The sequence below is a fragment of the Heterocephalus glaber genome, unplaced genomic scaffold, assembly GCF_053883595.1.
Source record: "Heterocephalus glaber isolate CG9 unplaced genomic scaffold, H.glaber_assembly_v1.0 deba00001531, whole genome shotgun sequence".
Lineage (NCBI taxonomy): Eukaryota > Metazoa > Chordata > Mammalia > Rodentia > Bathyergidae > Heterocephalus > Heterocephalus glaber.
This window is the reverse complement of record NW_028258329.1, coordinates 18,024,474-18,047,358: the sequence shown is the minus strand read 5'-3', so window position 1 is coordinate 18,047,358 and position 22,885 is coordinate 18,024,474. Positions and strand designations below refer to the sequence as shown.

Genomic DNA, 22,885 nt, shown 5'->3' with positions numbered 1-22,885 from the left:
GGCCTCACACTTATGAGGATCCTGCTGTCTCAGCCTCCTGAGTGCTGGGATTACAGATGTGCACCACCATGCCCAGCTAGGAAGAAAAGGAAGGAAGGAAGGAAGGAAGGAAGGAAGGAAGGAAGGAAAGAAGGAAGGGAGGAAAGGAGGGAGGGAAGCAAGGAAAGGGAAGGGAAGGGAAGGGAGGGGACCAGGAAGCTATCAGGTTGTGCTTTGTGAGACCCGAGGGAACTACGTCCACACAGCCCACTGGATATGGGCTGCCACTGATGACAGCCGCAGCTACCCTTCAAGTGCATTATCATCTCCTGCACCTAAATCTGTGGTTTTCAAAGCCTAGGCCCTGGGCCAGCATCCCCTAGGAGGTTGATGGAGATGCAAATCCCCAGTCTCTGTCCCAGCCTTGCTGACCCAGAAGCTCGGAGGGTGAGACCTGCCTATTTCAGTTGGTGCTGTTTGTTTTGTAATTCTCTTTCTTTCTTTCTTCTTATTTTCAGCACGGGGAACTGAACCGGAGGCCTTTGCACTGAGCCCCCCAGCTCCCTCTCTTCATTCTTATTTTGAGGCAGAGTCTTGGTAAGTTGCAGAGTTGCCTCGGCTGAATTTGCAATTCTCCTAACTCAACCTGCCAGATGCTGGGATTACAGGCTTAATTACATCTGGACTCCCACTTCAGGTTGTGCTGTCTGTAAACATGCATTTGCTTTTTTCAATTCTGAGAGCCTTATAATAGAGGATTTGAAAATAGAGAAAGAAAGGGAAAACCTCACCATGCTAAAAATCATGGTAAATAATTCTTTTAGCAGTTTTCTTTGGCATTTAGAAAACAACTAGCTGGATCTTGAACCTTGCTTGTACTTTGGGGCTTATTTTCCAGGTACACCTGAGGGCTGGAGGGGCTGGGGAGGCTTCCAGTCCCCCTCTAAGTTGACTGTTGGAGGGCATGAGGAGGGAAGGATAGCTGTAGGGGCTATGTGAGTTTAGTGGGATCCAGAAAAGCATGGCTATGCATTAAAAATATGTATGAGAAACAGGATGCCATGACCACTCAAAACCATTATCTAATAGTTCTGTTAAATACATTTAAATGATCTTTTAAAAACCAAAGCAATTGAAAGAAAAAGTCACAGTGTGAACAATAGCATAGATGGCCCCAGATGTGGCTGAAACCAGCAAGGTGGTCAGGAACTGAAGTTAAAGATGTGTGCTGAGCATTGTGCCGCTGGACAGCTCCCCACAGAAGGTGGCCCGAGTCCTGTGCTGGGCTAGCCTTCTGCCATGCAGACAGGACTCAGCTGCGCTTGCCCTAGTGAAGGGTGAGGAAAGGGGCATGGACCAAGGGCCAATGGCTGCTGGGCAGTGTCCTGGGCCCAGAATCCTACCAGCTCTACAGATGCCTCCTCTCCTTCATCATGGAAAGAGGGAGGCTTTGCATTCCTAGGACCTGGAGCAGGGCCTGGCACTGCCAAATGACTTGAGGGCCATGAGTGGGATGAATGGCTGGGTGGATTGGTGGGAAGCGCTGAGACATTTTCCTTCCCACGCGTATGTCCCCGGCTGCTGATGCTACTAGGCACACACATTACTGTGCATTGCTTTCATTCCATAACCCAAGCTGAGGCCACTAGATATTAATAATACTCTGTGAAAAAAAACACAACTTTTTTGGGGGGCATACTGGGGATCAAACTCGGGACCTTGTGCTTGCGAGGCAGGTGGCGGAACCACTGAGCTAAGTCCCCAGCCCCTAAAACCACCCCTCCAAAAAAACCGAAACCTGCCCCCCCAACTTTTAATGGCCCTATGATCAGGTTCTTTTAGGATCTACTGCATACTTACACTGCACATTACCCTATCCAAGCCTCTGAGAAAGTCCACAGTGAGGAAATCTGTAGATCTTTTGGCAAGCCAACATTTCCCAAACTTCAGTGGGCACAAAACACTTCCAGCAAGGTTTGGGGACTGTGGCTTTCATCTCATGAAGTCCTTTCTGATTTAATCAAGATATTTAGGGTTTAGGAAGTTCTGGCTAGGCCTGGCCCAGAGGAGGGACATGGAAGGAGAGAAAGGTGAGGGGAGAGATTCAGACTTCTAACTACCCTGTCCCTGTTCTTGCCCCTCTATTGGAGATCCTCCCATAGGGAGATTCAAAAAGTTAGGAGAGCCAGGGATTTAGCTCAGTGGTACCGCTGCCTGCCTTGCAAATGCAAGGTCCAGAGTTTGATCTCTGGTACCAAAAAAAAAAAGGTTAGGAGAAGGTGTCTGTGTAGGAGGACAGTGTTACTGAGCACCTCTGATTGGCCCAGGGCTGGCCACTGAGGGGTGTGTGCAGAAGAAATAAAGGAAAGGGAGCAGAGAGAATGTGTGTGTGTGTGTGTGTGTGTGTGTGTGTGTGTGTGTGTGTTATGAACAAGGCTATCCCTATTACTCTGGGCCAGGTCCTAGAGGCCAGCTAAAGTGGTCAAAGTTTCCCTGGTAGCACATCAGGCCAGTGTCAGGGCTGGGGACACAGGTCAGGTCCCAGGGAGAAAAACCACCTGACCATGTACACCACAGGGAGACAGGGCTGTGTGGCTTCAGGACATGCCTGGAGCCCTGGCACACTGACCTGGCAGAGGGGAGGAGCCCACTGCAGTGTAGGCCGGTTCCCATTCCGTCTGGTTTTCTGGCTTAGTGGTGAAGTCTAGAACTGCAGTTGTCTCCTCCCTTAAGGGAATAACTGCCACACCAGGCACCGCTTGGGTGATGATCCAGTCCTCTACACCTGCAAAGGGTGTGGGTGTGCCACCCTCCTCTTCTCCCCGAGAGGGCGCCACTGGAACACCTAAAGGGGATGTGGTGGTCAGGAGACTTGGAAAGGAGCCAGGGCCTCTGGGGTGGGCCAGGCTGTGCAAGAGCCTTCTAGCCACCCCATCCATCAGCAGTTCAGTGAGATGGCTCTATGCCCTCTCCATTAATGAGACCTATTTGCATCAAGTACACAATCTTATTCCCATTTTACAAATGGGGAAATTGAGGCATGGTGCTACATTTATTGCCCAGGGCTAGTGACTTAGAAGTGGCAGAGCTAATCTTTGAATTCAAGCATCTGGTGCAACATCCACATTCTCAGCTACTGTAGAATATGGTCTATCTTGGGAACAGGGATTGTGGTCAGAGGGTGTCAGGACTAAAAGCAGGAGGGTGATATTTAAATTCCATGCAGCCATCCTGGCATTTGGAGGGGTAAAGGCAGGATTCATTGACTGGGGTAACTGTTCTGGTTCGGGGTGTGTATGTGTGTGTGGGGAGGCCTGCAGAGTGGGGGAGATAAGGAAGGAAAGGGAACTTTTCTGCAGGATAATCCAGGAAGCAGAGTCCACTGAGTGTCAGGGTGGGGCATGGGGCTTCTGGCAGGGAATTTACTGGGAGATTGATTAACTGGGTTCTGTTGCCCAGGGCACAACTAAGGCCTCATCAAATCCCCTGGGAGGAGACTGGGAAGCTTCTTTAGGCTGGTTGATTGGGGTGGCATTCTGATTGGGTTTAAAATGTGACCCTAGAAGTTTGGGAAACTTGGGGGCCCTCAGGGTTTTGTGTTTTTTTTTTGGTACAGGGATTTGAACTCAGGACCTTGCACTTTCAAGGCAGGTGGTGGAACCACTGAGCTAAATCCCCAGTCCCTCCTCAGGGTTTTTATTTCCCTTAACATTATCTGGAAATGATCATAGACTCAGAAAGTTGCAGTGACACTCAGCTTTGATGTACAATATGGAAAATATAGCCCACATTATTCTACATGGATATTCTGGCCTGTGCACCCAACCCCTACTCATCCAATCAGAGCCCAGCAATGCCTTAGCCCCGCCCTGGCCCTGCACATGATAAAGCTTGATGACATCACTCTCAGATGTCTAAGGGGTAATGATGGTTGATACATCAGTGTTGCCCTAGCCTGGGCCAATAAAAACATTGTTGAGTAAATACTTTCTTGGCTAAGCTCATCACCAAAATATTGACAATCAGGAGAGAATTTGAGAAATTATAGCAATCTATCTATCTATCTATCTATCTATCTATCTATCTATCTAGATATATCTATATATATCTTTTGCAAATTCTTCGTATGCATTATCCCAGTTCAAAGCTGTCTGTTACTCTTTTTGAAGCAGGAACTATTTTATCACCATTTACAGATGAAGCAGAGGGACAGAAATTAAGTCACTTGCCCAGGGTCACCTAGCTCTTAAGTAGAGCCATAATTCAAACTCAGGTCGGTGAGGTTCGAGGTTCTTCACTGGCTTCTGTCTCTCGGATCTTTAGAAAGATGACCTTGCCTTATGGTCAAAGCCTAAATCAAGCTAGCTCCAGAGTTGCCCCGCCCCATCCTCCTTGCTCTGCTGCGTGGTGATGGCAGTCAGAGGCCAGGAGGGGGCGCCCCGGGGAAGGGGTGTTGGAGGACAGCCAGAATGCACACCTCGGAAGCAGAAGGCATGGTGGCGGGACAGCGGGTCCAGGAGGCCTGTCTGGTTGGGATAGAGGTAGACTGTCCTCACGCCCGGCTTGTCCCCTCCACAGGCTGGCCGTGGGGTGACGATGGGGTAGCGGAGGCTGCCGTCGGCCAGCCAGCCGGCGTAGCACTTGTCCAGGCCGCGGATCCAGGCTGCGTAGAGCTGGCCAGTGGAGGCCAGTGTGGCGTTTTGTGATTCACAGAATGCCAGTGCCTCGTAGAAGGTGAACTGCTCCAGGCTTGTGGTGAAGAATACCTCCCCTGGGGACAGAGGCAGGTGACAGTGTGACCGTCCAGCTCTGCTCCCCAGGGGCAGAAATCCCCAGCACCCACAACCCTACTGGGAGGGGCTGACACCAGCCATCCGCCTGGGCTGAGGGGTCACATGCCATAGGCCAGGCCTTTACATGCCTTGGGTTTTACTGGACTCAGCTTCCGGTGCTATAAGAGGCAATGACCCAGCAGAGCTGGCTCAGTTGGGCACACTCTCTGCAGGACGCAGCTTCTGCTCTTTCCTTTCTTTGTGGATTCTGTCACAGGTAGGCTCCTTCTCCTCGGCTAAGACCCTCCCATCCCAGCCACCTGAGCCTTGCACTTACCAGGGAGCCGCAGGAGTGCTGTAAACCAGCCCTCCCACCTGTGAGCTCAGCAAGAGCAGGGTGAGTCTCAGCATCCAGCATAGCACCCAGGTGCCTATCTGTGTGTATGTGTGTGGGACGCCTACGACTACTTAACACTGCTTGTGCCAGGTGCTTTTCACACACATCTCACTTAATACTAAAAAAGGGCCTCTAATGTAGGTACATTTTGTAGATGAGTAAACTGAGCCTGAAGAGGTTAGGCGACCTGCCCACAATTTTTCCACAACACCAGCATTCCTCAAATTGTATTCAGTGTGACAGTGATTTGATAATTTTCTTTCTTTCTTTTTTCTTTTCTTTTTTTGAGACAGGTTCTCGTTATGAAGTTCAGGCTGGCCTCAAACTCATGACAATCCTGCTTCAGCCTCCCAAGTAATGGGATTATAGCTGTGTACCACCACACCTTGCCAGGTGATTTTCATTGAAATTAAAAGATGTGAAATAAAATAAAATAAAGGCCTGTTGTTGCAAAAGCTTGAGTTAGGCCAAGGTAAAGAGATTTCTTATTGCAGGAGTTCTCAGAGCCTTTGATTTGCTCATGGGCAATGGACTCTCTAAGAGCAGACAGCATATGTGACATTTGTTGGTAATGGATTGATTTAGGTACCCACAGGACTTTGCAAGGAGCCAGGGCCCTGCAATGCTGGGGCACCACCAGAGCTCTGGGGAAGAGACATGGGCTGAAGGTAAGGGGCTGCATGGCCCTTTTTCCTTAAAGGCACCTTTGCTCCTGGAAGGCAGTGAGGGAAGGAGCTGGGGGTGCTAATTCTCTTCCTCTTGGTCCCCTCACCCCTGCCCATCTAGGGCCAGGAGGGAGACTGTGGCCTTACCCTCGAGCTTGTCCACGTAGCAGTAGACATCATAGGTTTCTGATGATGGGCGCACGCCATAGGTCCTCACCCCGGGGCTGCTGTCCTTGTCACCCACACACGGTGTCCGTGGGCTCACAATGGGGTATCTGCAGAGGGCGTGGGATGGGAGTTTGAGTGCCTGTCCTTCAGGTGAGGGGTGCTGGAATGTGGGCACGGTGTGTCTTTGGATGTCTGATAGGATTCAAACCCGACACAGTGAGTCCCCCGGGGTCCCTGCTTCAGAAGAGGGCTGGCTACCCAGAAGGGCACTGGGCCATGCTGGAAGGAACCACAGGGCTACAGGAGGGATTTTCTAGACCAGGGGCTTCCTCTGTATGTCTCCTGGGGCAAAATGATGAAGAACTTAACCCAGTACCCCTTACTGACTTTCAGACCAGGCTTCTGTTCGATGGGGACATTTATGGAGAAGCTATAGAGTCACTCATAAGCCAATTGGTCCACAAGGTGCTGGGTGTTGTGTCGGGCCAGGGCTCCTTGGGCCTGGGCCCTGGAGGTTGGGGGCTTGGGGTAGGGGTGTGTGTGGCCCTTTACCTGACAGTCTGGTCCTGCAGCCAGCCAGCATCACACTGCTCGTAGCCTGCCTCGTAGGCAGCCTGGAGCTGCTCTGGGGAGGCCATGATGGCACCCGCGCTCAGGCATGCCTGCTGCGCCTCCTCAAAGGTCAGCGAGTAGCGGGTGGGCCCGGGGCGGTAGTGGAACACAACCCCTGGGTGGGGTGGAGAGGGAGAGGAGCCAAGGTCATGCTCAGCTGCCCATGGGCCATTCTGAGCCCACCCCCTCCCTCCTGATGTATTGGAATTATCTGGGGAATTTGGGCTGAAATCTCACTTGGTGGCACCGAGGGTGGGAGGGCAGATGGCAGGGTCCATCTGCTTTTCCCCTGGCATGCCACCAAGACCCTAAGGAGGCCACACCAGAATGCCCTCCTCTTCGTGGACTTGAGTTTTGGGAATAGCCATGTGATTTTCCACCTCTCTGGACATTTACTGGGCACACGGACCAGCCCCCCCCCCAATCCCCTGGGCCACATAGTAACTGTTTCACGTTTCGGTGACACACAGCCTCTGTCATAATCACTCCACTGTGATCAGCCTAAGTCAGCCACAGACAACCCATCAGCAAGTGGGAATGGCTTCGTTCCAATCAAATCTTATTTGTGGACCCTGAAATTTGAATTTCATTTAATTTTCACATGTCACATGTACTCTTTTGAGCCCTGTCCCTCAACTCTTTAAGAGCAAAAAATCCTTTCTTTCTTAGTTCACAGCCACATCAGAACAGCAGGCTTTGGTCCACTGACTGCGGTTTGCTGAGCTTTGCCCTGGTAGGGGGGACGGGCAGGGAGAGGCCTTAGGGTTATCCAGGTTTTTGACTATGTCCATTTTGGGGCAGTGCATGATGGGGCAGGGAGGGGCCCCTGATAGGAGAAGCCACAGTTCCCCACTCTGCTTAGATCTGCGATGCTTTTATTTGCTTGACATGTAAGGGGTGATCAGAATATATGGTGAATGCTTAGATGAAAAAAGTATTACAGTAAAGGACACGGTGTCTTTATGAGGTGTGATAAAAAACATGGCAAATGCTGCTGCCGAGGGCCATCCAACAGAAAGGCAGGCTCATAAAAACATGACGCTGTGTCCTGATCCACCTTCTTCACTGATCTGGTATCATGAGATTTCTGTTTCTTCCCCAAAGTCAAAATTACCATGAAAGGTAAATATTTTAAATTGAATCAGGACATCGAGGCAGCCATGACTGCAACTAAAGACACTCTGGAAAGAGGACTTCAGACCTGCTTCAGAAAGTGGCAAGAACAAGGGGACGAGGGTATTTGAAGCAAGTAGGAATATTTTGAGGGGGATCAAAGGCAATTTGTCTTTTAATGTAATAAAATTTTTAAAAATTTAAATATACACCGTATGTTTCAATGTACCCTGGACTCCGCATATGATGTCATTGGAGATTTATGATTTGTGGCAGAAAAGTGGACAAGACAGGTGTGGCCTGTCTTTAACTATGAAACCCTCTTCCATCCCCAGGTTCCGAGAGGCCCACTCAGGCCTGGCAGGTGGGAGAGAGTGGCAGGACAGATGGCTGTTGCTGAGGGGCAGCCCCAAGTGGGTACACACCTCTTTGTTTTACAGACAGGAGAGAAAAGCTGGAGCGAGGAGAAGTTGGTCCCAGGTCCCAGGTCAAGTGCAGCAGGATGGCTCCTGACCCATAGGCCTGCCTGAGGCGTCCCCCCAGGGATGAGTACTTACCACCTGGCAAACGGGGCTGCCCAGGGACCTCTGCTGCACCTGGGGCAATGGTCATCGGCAGGACCAGGTCCTCACGGGTGAAGGCGGTGCGGTGGGATTCCTCAGGAAAGCCCCAGGGCCTGGTGACCTCTTCAGTCTCATTCTCAGCCTCAGGGAAGGTAGCCGTGGCCTCCACGTCTGGGGCAAATGTGAAGGGCTCCTCGGGCCCCAAGGCGGTGGGGGAGACCTCAAAGATGGGCTTCACTGTGAGGATCACGTTTCCTCGAGCTTCCCCCTCTGTGATGTTTCGAGGGAGACGCAACTCCACATCGGGCCAGGTCACCGTCTGGATGGTGATGTCCTCCTCACCACCCACACTGAAGAAATTTTCTGGGATGTCTGTAAAGTCTTCACCTGGGCAGGGCACAAAGGCAGGCATTAACCATTCTGCCATACCTCCTTCCTTCCCAGGGCGCTGGGCCCCTTGCCTGGCCCACGCAGGTCCTCCGCTGTCTGACTGCAGCTGTCCTCTGGTATCCATGGGGACAGATTCCAGAGCCCCGAGTGGACACCAAAATCTTCAGGTCCCTTATATAAAATGTGTACTATTTGCACAGAACCTACCATACACCCTCCCATGTCCTTTAAATCATCTCTAGATTATTTACAATACTTAATACAATACGAATGCTATGTCAGTGGCTGTTGTGTAGTTTATGGAGTAACAGCAAGAAAAAAGGTCCATACAGCTTTAGTATAGACACAGCATTTTTTCCCCAAATATTTTTGAGCTGAGATTGGCCGAACTGGCAGATACTTGCAAAATATCAGCCAATCAGCATATTGCTTCCGAAATCAGTCACAAGCCTGATGCCCTTCCTACTTGATCCCATCTTATGAGCCCTCCACCGGCCATCCAGTGGAACAGGGTAAATCAGTTATAAAGGGAAATGGTCAGATCTTGCAGAGGCTGTAGTTCTTGAAATGGATGAAGATGGCATTGGAGAACCGCCAGCCTCATGGTCCTGGACAAATGAGGGGTGGGCAGAAATAAGCCAGTTACTTAAAGAGGAAATGTATATGGTGACACTTCCGAAGAGGGTTAGACTACCAAGAGTTTAAGGGAGGCTGTGGAGGGGCAGAATCCTAGTTATTTTTGCAAAACTAACTCTCTTTGTGTAAGATCAAACTATGCAACTAAAACATGAACTGGTCTGTCATTGTAACCAATTCTGTTGAAAAAGTTTTGAAACTCATCATCTATGTTATTCATTTTTCTCAAAAAACAAGCACTTATTATCTAACGTGTGTTAAATATGTAAGAAAAATTGTTTTTAAAAATTTAGTCTAATTTTTCATAATAAAGCCCCTCACTTTCTCTATTCTTTCAGTAACACTTAGGCCTTCTTTTAAATTCAATATATTTATTTTCGGCATTTTTTTATTTACTTGCAGTACTGGTAATTGAACCCAGAGTTTTCACATTGAGCTACAATCCCGGCCTTTTTAAAATTTTGAAACTGGGTCTTGCTAAGTTGCTAAACTGCTGAGGGTGCGCTGGAACTCTCAGTCCTCCTGCCTCAGCCTCCCTGAGTGCTGAGTTTACAAGCATACCTCACAACGGCTGGGTTAATTCATTTTAGAAGGGCGGCAAAAGCGCCCTCCCGTGGGCTCATGGTCTCATAACAGGCCCCTGCCGTCTTCCCCAGGGTAACCCCCTCTCTCTCGTACACACACCATGGCAATAAGGCTCAGAGCCTTGACTTTCCCACGGTTGCATGGTCATGGGCGGCAGAGCTGAGATTCAAGCCTGAGAAGACTGACTCCAAAGCGCATGCGTTTAACCTTGTTCTGTGTGGATCTGACCAGGCAGAGCTAGGTATGCTGTGGCTTCCTGCGTCTCTGCCTTAGGAGCCAGCAAAAATGGGGGCAGGTTTGATAAAACAGTTTTCAGATACCCTTAGGCCTCTTGAAGGGGCAAACAAATCCCAGCCCCCCCTTTCCAAGACCTTCTCTTCCTCTGGGACCTGATGTCAGGGGTGTGAGCCCTCCCGCGCCAGCTCCAGCCCTACCTGTGTAGCAGATGGCGTCGTAGCGGGATGAGGGGTCAGGGTACCCGGTCTGGTTGGCGTGCAGGTAGACGGTCCTCACGCCCAGGAGGTTGCCCCCGCAGTTGGGCCGGGCCTTGGAGATGGGGTAGCGGACGCTGCGGTCGGCCAGCCAGCCGGCGCTGCACATGTCCATGCCACCCTGCCAAGCCAGGTAGAGCTGGCCCGTGGTGGCCAGGCGCGCGCCCAGCCGTCGGCACTCGCTGGCGGCCTCCTGGAAGGTGAACTTTCCCGGGGACGTCGCATAGAAGACCTCGCCTGTGCAGGACACGGGTGGCCTGGTGAGGTCTCCCTCCCACCTTCCCTGGCCTGAGTCTCCCAGCGACCTATGTCTTTCCTCTAGGTTTGAACCCACAAGTCCGTATCTCAGATCTTGCCCTTAATCTCCCATTTTTCCATCTTTTTTTCTGGGCTTTTGGGGCAGGACAGCACTAAAACAGGGGACCAAGAGAAAAGCAGCGAAAATGGCCATTCGTGGAACAAATGTGAAAACCGGGAGGAAAATCTCATGGCTAAAAGCGTCTTTGCCTGGCCGCCTGCTGGGCAGCTTTCCACCACTAGGGGCGCCTTCTATGCATCAAGATGTTGCCAGTTCAAAGCAAATCTGTAATGTTCTAATTCCTATGGGAAAACAGGGCTTTGAAGGCCTGATAGTCAGAGACCAGAATCTTGCCTGGGAGGGGCAGTGCCAGGTGAATGTCTTCCTTCGACAAAAGCTTGTGGGCCCAGTAGTGACATTAGACAGTTTGCAGACGTTTGGGGTCACTGAGCCCCTCTCCTTCTCCCTGGTGGGCAGAGGGATCTAGACTGGTAGCACCCTCAATCCCATTATGGCAGAGGAGGATATGGGCAGGGCAGCCTCACCCTCCATTTCCTCAGCGAAGCAGTACACGTCATAGGTCTCATTGGTGTCCCGGATGCCGTAGGTCCTCACCCCAGGAAACTCATCCTTGTCTCCGTAGCAGCCTTCCCGGGGAGTGTGGATGGGGTACCTGTCAGGGATCCGAAGTGGACTTTGACCCTGGGACAGAGGGGCGTCCATGGTCTGTGCCCTGTCCCCTTGTCCCTTGCAGGAGGAAGGGCACCGGAGCATCGATTGAATTTGACTGTGTCTGCTCCATTTCTGTCCTCTCTGCTTCTACAGGTATTAAGGAGTGAAGGCAAGCAGCCTTTTACTGAATATTTATTGGTACCAGAGACTCTATCAGACTTTTTCTACAGACTTTTTCTGTAAAATGCCAGATAGTAAGTCTTTAAAATTTTTTTAAATTTTGTACTGGGAATTGAATGCAGGGCCTTTGCATTGATTTACATCTCTGGACCTTTTTTATGTTGAGACAGGGACCTGCCAAGTCCCCAAGTTCCCCAGGCTGGGCTTGAACTTTTGATCCTGCTGCCTCAGACTCCCAGAGGTTTTTCAGCCCACAGAGTCTCTGGGGTGACCACTCAACTGAGGTAGGAGGTAGTGCAAGAACAAGTAAACAACCCAGAGGGCTTGGGCAAGAATTGAGATATCAGACAGAGCAAGGACTGCTATGTCAAAACATCGGGAAACCAACAGAGAAAGGTTATGCTGTACCCCCAAGACCCCTAGGCATGCACAAAGCCACAAACATCAAATTCTGGCCCATGACCAACCTTATTTCCATTGCAGTTTTGACTCTCCCTCCCTATGGGCATTGGGCACCATGACACTTCCTCTAAATCCTTGTATGGTCAAAAACTCTCCCTCTAGATAGGTGGCTGAGTCAGGTGTCCCACCGGGTCATGACTCCTGTCCATCCCCAGCTGTGGCTCCTCCCATAACCCCAGGACCTTCAGAGACCCAGTGCCTGGCACTAGGTATGGGGACTCTTCTCACTGGCCACTGCCACCCTGAGGAGTGTACTTTCACTTCTTTCCCTTTAATAAACGTTACTCCTCTGTCCTATCTTTGTTCAGGATGCAAAGAGCCTGGAAACAACTCTCCTGAGATTTTCCATCCCATAACATAGCTATCATGGTAGCATAAAGTGGCCACAGACAATATATAACCCAGCGGGGGCACACCTGTGTTCCAATAGAACTTTACTTTCAGAAGCAAGGGGTTGTATTTGGCCTGTGGGCTGTAGATTGTTGGATCCTGCTCTGTATCACTCGACTCACATCAACTTAAGGAGGCAGGTGCTATAAAACTCTATCTTACTTTTGAAGAAATGGGGTCCCAGAGATACAGGGTCACACAGCTTCCAGTGCCAGCACTGGGATTTGAGTCCAGCTCTTTCTGAGGTCAAAGTGTGGGCTCTTACACCATGCTGGGCTTTTGTCTTACTTTGCTCATGTATTGGTTCTTATGTTTAGTGTTTTTTGTGTCCTGAGCTCTCTTTGGTATGTGAGATCATAAAGCCATTTTGCATTGTCTCCTCCTGAGGCTTAGAGGTTCTGGCTTCAAGGGTTAGAGCTATGATCTGTCTGGAATGAAGAGTACAGCTGTCCTCTCAGCTCACAGCACTGTGCTGACACCTCCAGGGCAGGGCTCTCTCAGTGCTGCTTTGCTATCTATTGGGCGCTGCCCGCAGTTAAAAGATGCACAAGAAGCTTAGTGTATATATGTCTTGATGTATTAGAAACAAGAACATAAGGTGATTTACAAAAATATATAAAATATCAAAGTTAAAAAAACCCAAAACAAACTGAGTGCGGTGGAGCATGCCTGCAATCCCAGCACTCAGGAGGAGGCTGAAGCAGAAAGATTACAAGTTTGTGCCCAGCTTGGGCAACTTAGCAACCTACCGAGACCTTGTGTCAAAATTAAAAATTTTTAAAAGGCTGTGGATGTAGCTCAGTGTGAAGGCTCTGGATTCAATTCCAGGACCCAAATAAAACAGAATCAAACCAAACCAGACCAGACCAGACCAGGCCAGATCAGGCTAAACCAGTAAGTGAAGAAGCCTGGGCAAAAGAGTAATGAGTGGCAGCCATTCCTCCACGGAGAGAGAATGACCAGGGTCTGGGATGGGGCCTTGTGTTGGGCTAGGCATGGCCTGGCCCTAGTCAAGGCTGGCCGGGTATCACCCTGGCATGAGGCCAGTGCTGGGCAATGATCCCTTACCCCCTGTGCTGTGGCCTAGGAGCCGGCCCAGCCCCGAGTCCCTCCGCTAGGCTGGTGGGTGGTCACTCACCGCACAGTCTGGTCAGCCAGCCAGCCGGCGTCACATTGGTGGAAGCCGTCCTCGTAGGCGGCCTGTAGCTGCTCTGGCGTGGCGATGATGGCGCTGTTTTGCAGGCAGGCCCGTTGGGCCCTGTCGAAGTCAAGGGTGTAGCGCGTGGAGATGGCTCTGTAGTGGAACACGATGCCTGCCAGAGGCACATGGTGAGACACCTGGTGAGGGGCAGCGCTGGCCATGAGGCCCCCCAGAATCACAGCAATGGTCAGGGGACCCTTAGGAGCATGGACCCCCTCTCCACCTTTGCATGTGGTCCCTGTGACCTTGTTGGAATACTAATGGGGAACTCACTACCTCACAAGGCCTTTCTTTTTGTTGTTTTGTCTTTTTTGGGGGGGTACTGGGGATCGAACTTGGGACCTTGTGCTTAGGGTTACCACTGAGCTAAATCCCCAGCCCTGGCCTTTCTTTTTGAATACTTATAATTCTGATAATCAGAAAGTTCTTTGAACTAAACTAAAATCTACTCCTTCATTAGTTTCTTTGTTACTCCAGGATCCCGGATTGTTTTTCAGGAAAGAAACACTCAGGGTCCCCAGCGCCCTCAGCCCAGGGTCACTCTGCTAGAGAAAGGAGACCAGGGGATCTTCAGCCCTTTCTTTGGCTTCTGGAATTGAGAATGAGGAGTTGGAGGAGTTGGAGGAGGAGGAGGAGAAGGAGGTAAAAGACATCCGACCCATTTCCAAGGTGACTTTAGGCAAAACATTCAATCTCAGTTCACTTATCGGCAAAATGAACATGGTCACCAAAGCCCACTGAGCCAAGGGTTTGTCATGAAGCCCAATCTGCCATCTCCCTGTGACCGTGGCCAGGGAGTACTTAGCCCCCACTCAAGTCCACAGAGAACAGTATCACCAGCCCAGTGTCCCAGAGAGGCAACCGAGGCTGAGTCGCTTGACCGAGGTGCCAGCCGGCCTGGTCCTCACTGTGAGGACACCACCTGGCTCTTCCTGCGGGGGAAGTGGTGTCCCTGTGGGGGCCCTCACCTTTCACCATGACCTCCAAGCTGTCCTCGCTGTCCTCGAGCCCATGTATCACCTTGCAGCGGTAGACCCCAGAGTCGTTCGAGCGCAGGTTCTGGATTTCCAAGGTGGCATCGCTGGGGATAGCTGGGTAGCTGGGCAGCGAGACCCTGTCCTGGTAGGCGCTGTTGACCCGGACATGCCCCTCAGTGGCCACCAGCAGGAGCACTTCCTTCTCCTTGGAAACGCGGCTCCACTTGATCCTCGGGGAAAGGGGGGCAGTGGAGGGGGCGGTGGTCACGGGGTGCACGGGGTCGATGAAGTAGCAGGGGATGGTGAGTGAGGTCCCCAGGAGGACCTTCAGCGGGGACGGCTGGGGGATGCTCACACTCAGCGCACTGTCATGGCCTGCTGGAGAAGGTGGGGTGAGGGACAGGCCTGTTAGTTCCCGAGAGGACCGCCCGGCCTCCCCCAGTCCCCTAGAAAAGCAAAATGCTGTGGGTGTGCTGTCTGTGACCAGGGCTGGGAATCCCCAGGAAGCCTTGCTACGCCCTTTGCAAGATCCCTAATGTCTGCACCGTGGGTCACAAACTGTACAGCCAGAAAAGCATTCCAGAAGAGGGAAGGGGAGACACCACAGTGTGGACTGCCTCTGTTTCTCAAACTGGGGTTCCCCACGGGGACACCAAGCCATAGGATAAACAGGATCCATCTTCTCGGAGTGATGGCCTGACTCAAAGATTTTAGAAGAGAATTGTACTGGGGTCTAAAAAATTATTGTGGGGTATGAAAATATTCTACACAACTTTTAAAGCTGAGGCACAAAACTTTGCGGATATGTCCCATTTGGGGACATCTGCTAGGAGTGTTAGGTAGGGCAACTGGGTGAAAAAGTCTCAGAAGATCAGACATTTCAGTCAGATGGGTTCATAGCGTGGGGTAGGATCGACTCCATGAGAACTGTGCGGCACATTGGTAGGGAAGAAGCACTGTGTTTACCAAGTCCTTTTTGAAGGAAAAGGTGTGCCTGCCATGGGAGGGAAACAGCTTTCCCAAAAGTAGCACCTTTCATGTCCAGGCCTAAATTTATGGAACCCTGACTTTTAGGAGTGCCTACAGGTGGAAGTCAAAACACTTCAGGTGTTTGCAGGTGGCTGGGAGTGGCAGGGCGAGGAGAGGGCAGCAGGAATGTGTGGAGCTCAGCTGTGGTCTTTGATGTCTGGACAGTCACCACCAGCCCCTGCCAAGACACCTCCATCTGAACACTCAGCCCTGGCACCATCGGTGGGTCTAAGGGGACAGTTCAAGGTCACTGCAGAGCCCGGCTGGGCAGCTGCCAAAGCTCTCAGCCAACTCTAGTGGTTCCCTGGTGTGAACACACCACCCCCAGGGATGGGGAGGGTTTTTTTGTGTTTTTGTAGTGCTGGGGATTGAATCAAGGGTGTTTGTGCTGAGCTACATCTCTAGCATGTTTTACTTTTTATTTTGAGACAAAGTCATGCTAAGTCATTAAGTTGCCCAGGCTGAGTTTGAACTTATGATCCTCCTGCCTCAGTTTCCTAGATGTACACTACCATACCTGGCAGGGGCTGGGTATCTGTGGGACCTAGAACAACTGTACCAAGGGAGGGCCATAGATCATAAGTGATCAATCATGCCAGCTAATTATGAAGCAAGATGAGGTATCTTCCTACTTGGCAATGGTGTTTTTCAAAATGACCTAAACAGCCAGATTCAAATTTAGCATTCTTAGATTCCTTAGAGCTTTGTATTGGGATGTAGTGGCCTGGTGAGAGAGAAGGAACCAGGGCCCATCTTAGTGGCCCACTGACTTTGCACTGAGAGGGGGATCTTGCGTGCATCCACACCCTGTGCAAACAGCCACTTCTCAGCCCCTCCCTGGGGCCTTGGGGGGTGTGATCCTCTGGGGTGGGGGAGGGTTCCTTGGTGATCCTGGAAGTGGCCAGGGCCCATGTGGACAGGGAATTTGGGCACCCTGCACCCTGAGAGTGTGGTGGATGGGTCCCCTTGCCCAGCAGACTTGCACTCCTTGGGGGCGGGCCGGGGCAGGGGAAGGTCCTATGTCACATGGACCTGCACAGGACTCTCCCATGTCTGGTCTAAGGGGGATTCATTCCACTTTGGGGTCAGTGGAGGCTGCTTTGTTCATTTGAGTGGGGGCTTGGTTATCAGGAATGGAGCAGGTGCCTGCCCTGTGTGTGAGACCAGCGCATCACTGTAGGCTTTTCTGATGCTCCCAGCTCCTCCCCAGAAGTTTCATCTCTGTTGGTCTCTCTGGGTCCCACCCTCAGCTGTGTGCACAGTGTGTGGTGCAACCTTGGGAGAAAAGTACCGGGCAGAGGTCCAGCCAGGAGCTGTCTCCTCACTGTCCTTGGTACAGGGCAGGCGGCCAGGAGCCAATGGTCTCGGTAAGGTTCTCCCAATGCAGCAAGGATAGGAAAAACAGGGAAGGGGAAATTGTGTCCCTGAGACTAGCAGCACCAGGTTCGGCACCCAGGACTCAGGACCTAGCACGCAGCACCTACTGGATAAATGGGCTACGTGTGGGCATGTCCTTACCTGAAGCTTCTTCTGAGATGACAGCCGTGATGACCCTCAGAGTCACAAAAACCAAGAGTAAAGTGGTCATAGTTCACCTGAAAGAGGGAGGCAGAGGTGTCATTGGGACGGTTGAGACGTGGTGATGTGGAGGAGGGTCAAGCGAGCTACCATGTGCCCAGGACCTGCAATCACATCCAGACCATCCTTGGAGAAAGCATTTCTTTCCTCACAGAACCTTCACTCATTTTTGCATTTAATTCCAGGCACTGTGGCAATGGACCCAGACTCCCACCTTCCCACCAGCGAGCACTTCTCTGAATGAATCCTGTGACGGTTGGCATTAGCTGTCAACTTGCCTGGGCCACAGGGACCCGAACATTTGTTCAAACACTGTTCTGGTGTGTCTGGGAGGTGCTTCTGGATGAGATCAACATGTGAATTAGTAGACTGAGTAAAGTATGTTCTCCTCCCCATCGTGGGTGGGCCTCATCTCATTGGGTGAAGGCTTGAATAGCACAAAACATGAAACTTCCCTTGAAGAAGAGAGAATTCTTCATCTCTGATGTCCTTCCAGCTAGGATATCATTGTTTTCTTCTCTTTGGACTTAACTGAAACATCAGTTCACCTGGGTCTCCAGCTTTCCAAGTTGCCTTCAGAACTTGGGAGCTGCTGGCCTCCATCATTGTGTGAATGACTTCCTTATAATCTCCCTCCCCCCCCTCCCTCTCTCTCTCTCTGTGTCTGTCTCTCAGAGTCATGTGTTGCATAACAACATTTCTGTCAGTAATGGGCACCATATCTGATGGTAGTTCTTGGTGTAAATAAATCTACTTTGTTGCCAGCAATAGAAAAGTATAGCACAGGCAAATATATATGGTAATGATAATAAACTACTAGTTTACTCCTTTAGGTATTTCCTATACTACAATTTTTGTCATTATTTGACCATGTACTTCTTCAACTTACCAAACAAGCTTACTATAAAGCAGTGCATTGTGCCACGGGGCAGCAGCCTCATGCACCTTGTCTTTACTGTGACCCTTGGTCACATTAAGAGGCCATGTAGAGTGATGATCTGTGTCAGCTGAGTGCACTCTGTGATGCTCACACAATGACAAAATTGCCTAATGATGCAGTTCTCGAACATATCCCTATTGTTAAGAGATGCGTTAAAATATGTATAATATGTGGTGATCAAGACATACTGCAAATGTTTAAATAAAAATTATTATAGTAGGACCTGTTGCCATTAACTCCCCTCCCGATGCTCAGTATGCTCCCCCTTGCTTCAAACACATCCCATCATTCTTGGCAATGCGTTTTTTTTACTGTAATAAGTTTCTTTTAATTAAACATTCATTCACCGTATTTTCAAATATATACATAATTAGGATACCCCAGAGAAACATAACTCTATGTTCCCTAGGCCCAGAGAAGTGACAAATGGCCCAGCCTCCCCACTGGCATCTGGGCCTGCTATCAAATTCAAATCCAGGGACTGTCTGTGCCCGTTTCAGGTGAGATTCCAGGCCCAGGTTCCAGCTGGGGAGACTTTGGATAGGCTTCGGGACAAAGAGATCTGTTACTTAGCGAAGTGGGATCCCCGTGGCCCTCCTGGTGGCCCAAACAGGACTTCATGTGAGTGAGAAAGACAAACCCTCCTATTGCCAGCTGCTGAACGACCATCATGCTGTGTATACATCAGGGACAATACCCAGTGGCTGACACAGGCAAACCCCAAAAAGACTCAGCTGAATTTATGAGCCATCAACCAGGGCAATGGTGTCATCCTGGTTGTTTGTGGAAATGACAGGGGTTTTGGCCTGGACCAATGGCCTTGAGGGTGGCAGTCATACTGCCTATACCCGTGACCTACACTCCATGGCCTGTACCCAGTGAGGTCCCAGGTTGCTCGGTCAGGTGCACCTGCCCTGGTGCCCACCCTGCCCTGCCCTCCTTTCCAGTGGGATGAGGGAGAATTTATGGCTCAGAGGAAGGAGGCCTAGTGGCCATGGATGGAGGCCATGGATGGGGCGCCAGGGCTGACAGGGCAGCCAAGATCCCAGCCTTGGCTGCCCCAGAATCTGGCAGCCCAGCAGGGGTCGCTGTTGGCCCAGTGACCTTCAGCTGAAGCTAGATGGATTTGGGGCTGAAGGAGCACCCCAAGGGAAGGGGAGCTAGAGGTCACTTGTGTTCCCAGCCAGGAACACCAGGCCCAGGTTCTGGTGATCCTCTCCTGCCCACTGACTGTGACATCTTCCTACCACCAACCCACCCCTCAGGCCGCACTTTGTCACCCGAGAAAAGAAAGGGTCACCAGGGTAGGTGCACGTGGCCCTCACACCACAGGAAGTCTGGAGTCTCCCAGTCCTGAGAAGTGGCCCCTTGCTTCTTCTCCAGGGTTTTTCTGCTTAGACACTGTCTTTAAAAAATATCACTGGAGGGCTGGGGATTGAGCTCAGTGGTTTCGACGCCTGCTACTCAAGCGCAAGGACCGGAGTTCGATCCCCGGTACCAAAAAAAAAAAAAAAAAAATTAGACCTCCGGGTCTGGACTCCGAGGGTCCACTGAGCCAATGGCTCTGGTGAGAGCCAGGGTGACCAGGCATGGCTGGGAACAAGGGCCCTGGGAGGCGGGGGCCAGACAGGAAGGTGTCATCTTGGGGTGGGGTGTGGCCTGGCCCAGATCCCTTCTTCCTAGAGCTCAAGGACCTGCATTCAGAACATCCTAGCCTTTTCTCCCCCAGAGCCGGGGCACTGGGAGCTCTGTGTGTCCTCTTCCCGCTTGGAACAGGCCCCCATTGTCTGGGGAGGAGGTGCTGCCCGCAGACTTGGGCTGGTGCGGTTTTTCTCCCTGGCCTGGATCAGGAAATGAGGGAGGAATGCAAAGGGGTTTGAGGAGAGTGGGGGTGGCGGCAGTGGACTGGGCAAAGAAACCAATTTTATTTCTTCTTTTTAAAGACAAACTTCGGGATAGAAATATCGCAATAAATATGCTCTTGTGTTTGTGTGTGTTTTCTCAGCTGTAAAGAAAATAGGGAGAAATTCCATTCTGTCTGGGTTCCAGCGTCTCAGAGACTCACTGAGGCTTTTATGTGAGGGGGAGGTGGCTTGGGCAGCCGGGCCAGACAGGGAAGTCTTTCTCCCCGGGAAACGAGGAAGCCGAGGGCTGAGGGAGCGAGGCCTGGGTGGGCTGGCACGGAGAGTGAGGGGAGTGGGGAGGGGAAGCTGGTGAAGGCCAGGCCCCACAGCCCGGTGTCACAGATGGGGTGGTCACCAAGGAAATGGCTTCCTTGGATATAATTATCAGGAGGCATGGGAGGGGAAAGCAGGCACACACGGGCTCTCCAGTTGAGCAAGCTGTGTGTGTGCTCGAGTGTGTGAGGCCCGCAGCTAGGGTCAGGGACACCCTTCACCTCCACATCAGAACAACTCTAGGCCATGGTTATCTACTCCACCACGGCTTTGCCCTTGGCCAACTATGCCCTTACCTTACTTGCCCTGAATTCCTCCTTCGGAAACATGAGCAGTAGAAACCCAGTGGGACCTGGTCCTGGTCCCTTTGGCCACCTAGTGCTCGGTCACCCGGGAACCAACCCACAGTGGCTTCACAGATGGAGTGAGACATGGCACCAGTCAGTTCTCTCTGGGTCTTCGGCGTTACCCACCCGACCACACCACTTCCTCTCGCCTCCCGCCTAGCAGGCCTGAGTGGGCCTGGAAGAGAGTTTAGAGGCTTCCTGTCCTGGGTTGAGGGTTGGGCTAGATGATTTTCCATAAAGAATAAAGCTGTTTTTGTCTCAAAAATAATGTCACCGCCCTCCCAAATATTTGGAAAATAGGGAAATGGAGAAAAAAGCATCACCGTGGTCTTCTAACCCAATCATCATTTGTGTTTTGGTAGCTTTTCTTCTAGTCTTTTTCCTTGGGCATCTACTTGGCTATGTGCTTCTGTGATTGCCACTTTTTGTCTCCCGTTTCCATTCTTCCCCAGAACACTGCACCCAGTGCCTGTTTTTGTTCCTTCAGAACAGAGGACGATGGCTTGTTGCCATCACAGCCTCCCTGCCAGGGATCAGCCCAGGTGGTGCAGGCTGGGGCCCCTCAGCCTCTTTGTGGAGGGACACGTGCACTCCCTCACCAGGAGGCCCATTCCCTCGCTGGGATGCTCTGTCAGAGCTCAGATCTTCCAGGATGCAGCAGAAAGGGCCCAACCCTGATCTAATCTCCACCCACAGCTTCCACCATCAGGGGACGCAAAACACAGCCACGCTTCTTTCATAGGACCCATTACAGTACTTCAGGGCTCCACTCTGCCACCCTACCTGTGGTTTTCTCATGGGGACATTCCTGGTCCCTTCAGCCAGCCTTCCTTATGTGACATCCAGGGCTCCTTTTCCTTCTCAGAGCCACAGACAACCAGAACCAGGACAGATCTCAGCGAACATCAAGTCCAACTCCTTCATTCTACAGATGAAGGAACTGAGGCCCAAGGAGGCTGTATGGTCCACTCAGGGCCACATAGAATATCAGAGGTGGAGCTAGACCTGGAGCCGAGTTCTACGGCCTGGCTCTCATAATCCCAGCATCTGTGAGCTTCGAGGGGTGATGACTTTGTGGAGCTCCTTTGCCAGTCTCCCTGGCACCCAGTGTGGCACCTGGCATGGGCCTAGGGTGTAGGAAGTGGCTGCTGCTGAGTGAACCCAGGGAGGCCCAAGCATCTCACAGTCATCAGTCCTGGGCTTCAGAGGGAGGAGACATAGGAGACCAGAGGCCCACGTTGGCTCAGCACCCACACAGCACCCACCCCCTGCTGACAGCTGATGAATTTCAGCTGCTTGCTCGTGGTGTGCATGGCTGTGTTGACTGGTGATGGCAACTCAAACAACACATGGCTTTGGGAAGAAGGTCACAGCCCACATGTAGCCCAGAGGAGTGAGAGCCAGGATGGTCCCTCCCTGGGGCTCACTGGAGAACCTGTGTGTGAGATCCAGCTCGCCAGAGCAGATTTTAAGCATCTCTTTCCCAAGTCTGCATTCAGTGATGTCACACTGGTAACTCTCTGTGGGAGTGTTTACACCACAATAATTGGCAAATGCTATATGTGAAGGGAGAATTTTATTTTTTTCTTTCCTTTTTGAGAGTAGATTTACCAGCTCAAAACTGGAAGAAACTCACAGTAACTATAGAAAAGTCTGGAGGATAACAGGCTTTTCTATTTTTCCACCTAATGAAGACTCATTCTCCATCTCTTGCTCTGTCCTGCTTGTCTCTGGGTCCACTGAAGATGACTCTGCAACCAAAGCCAACCTATCAACCCTAAGGCAGGGCTGGATCATCTTCATCTTCATGTCATGTTTCCTGCCCAGCCAGAGCCAGTCACATCTTTGTGCGTTGCCTTAGTGAGCATTTGCTGGCCTGCCTGATTGCCTGCCTGCCCTCCCTTCCTGAACCCTGAGGACACTGTCTCCTCCATGCAGCCCTATCCATTATCCCTGCCCCTTCATTCTGCCACTTCCACACCCACTTTAGCATTCAACTTTCTCTTCTGCTTTTCTACTTGATAGCTTTGCCGTACCACGCAGATTATGACTTCCTTGGAGTTGAAAATCAAGACTCAAATTAAAAAAAAAATACTCTGTGTTAATTTAGTCCTGAGAACAACGGACAATGGTATGTGACACATCCTTGTTGGATGAGCGAGTGGATGCTGGGATTTGGTAGACCAGTAGGACCAGTACAATTCACCAGTGATCAAGGGCTCTGTCGCTGACTTAAGTCTTGGAGATGGGATTGGAAAGGACC

The 22,885-nt window shown here is 51.2% G+C and overlaps 1 protein-coding gene across 4 annotated transcripts in view; it reads right to left on the bottom strand.

Annotated features, from left to right (window-relative positions):
- The window catches only part of Acan (aggrecan), a 62,893-nt gene that overhangs the window by 19,038 nt on the left and 20,970 nt on the right, over positions 1-22,885 (bottom strand). For 2 of the 4 annotated variants that reach the window (XM_087188371.1, XM_087188373.1), the window contains exons 2-11: positions 17,099-17,175; positions 14,543-14,929; positions 13,512-13,686; positions 11,215-11,342; positions 10,315-10,608; positions 8,264-8,656; positions 6,534-6,708; positions 5,961-6,088; positions 4,457-4,750; positions 2,609-2,824 (exon numbers count right to left, since the gene is read on the bottom strand). In XM_087188371.1, coding sequence (XP_087044497.1) covers positions 2,609-2,824; positions 4,457-4,750; positions 5,961-6,088; positions 6,534-6,708; positions 8,264-8,656; positions 10,315-10,608; positions 11,215-11,342; positions 13,512-13,686; positions 14,543-14,929; positions 17,099-17,168 — 2,260 coding nt within the window. In that variant the 5' untranslated portion in view covers positions 17,169-17,175. The remainder of the gene's footprint in view (positions 1-2,608; positions 2,825-4,456; positions 4,751-5,960; positions 6,089-6,533; positions 6,709-8,263; positions 8,657-10,314; positions 10,609-11,214; positions 11,343-13,511; positions 13,687-14,542; positions 14,930-17,098; positions 17,176-22,885) is intronic. The other 2 variants (XM_087188372.1, XM_013075057.3) reach the window with 1 other exon arrangement.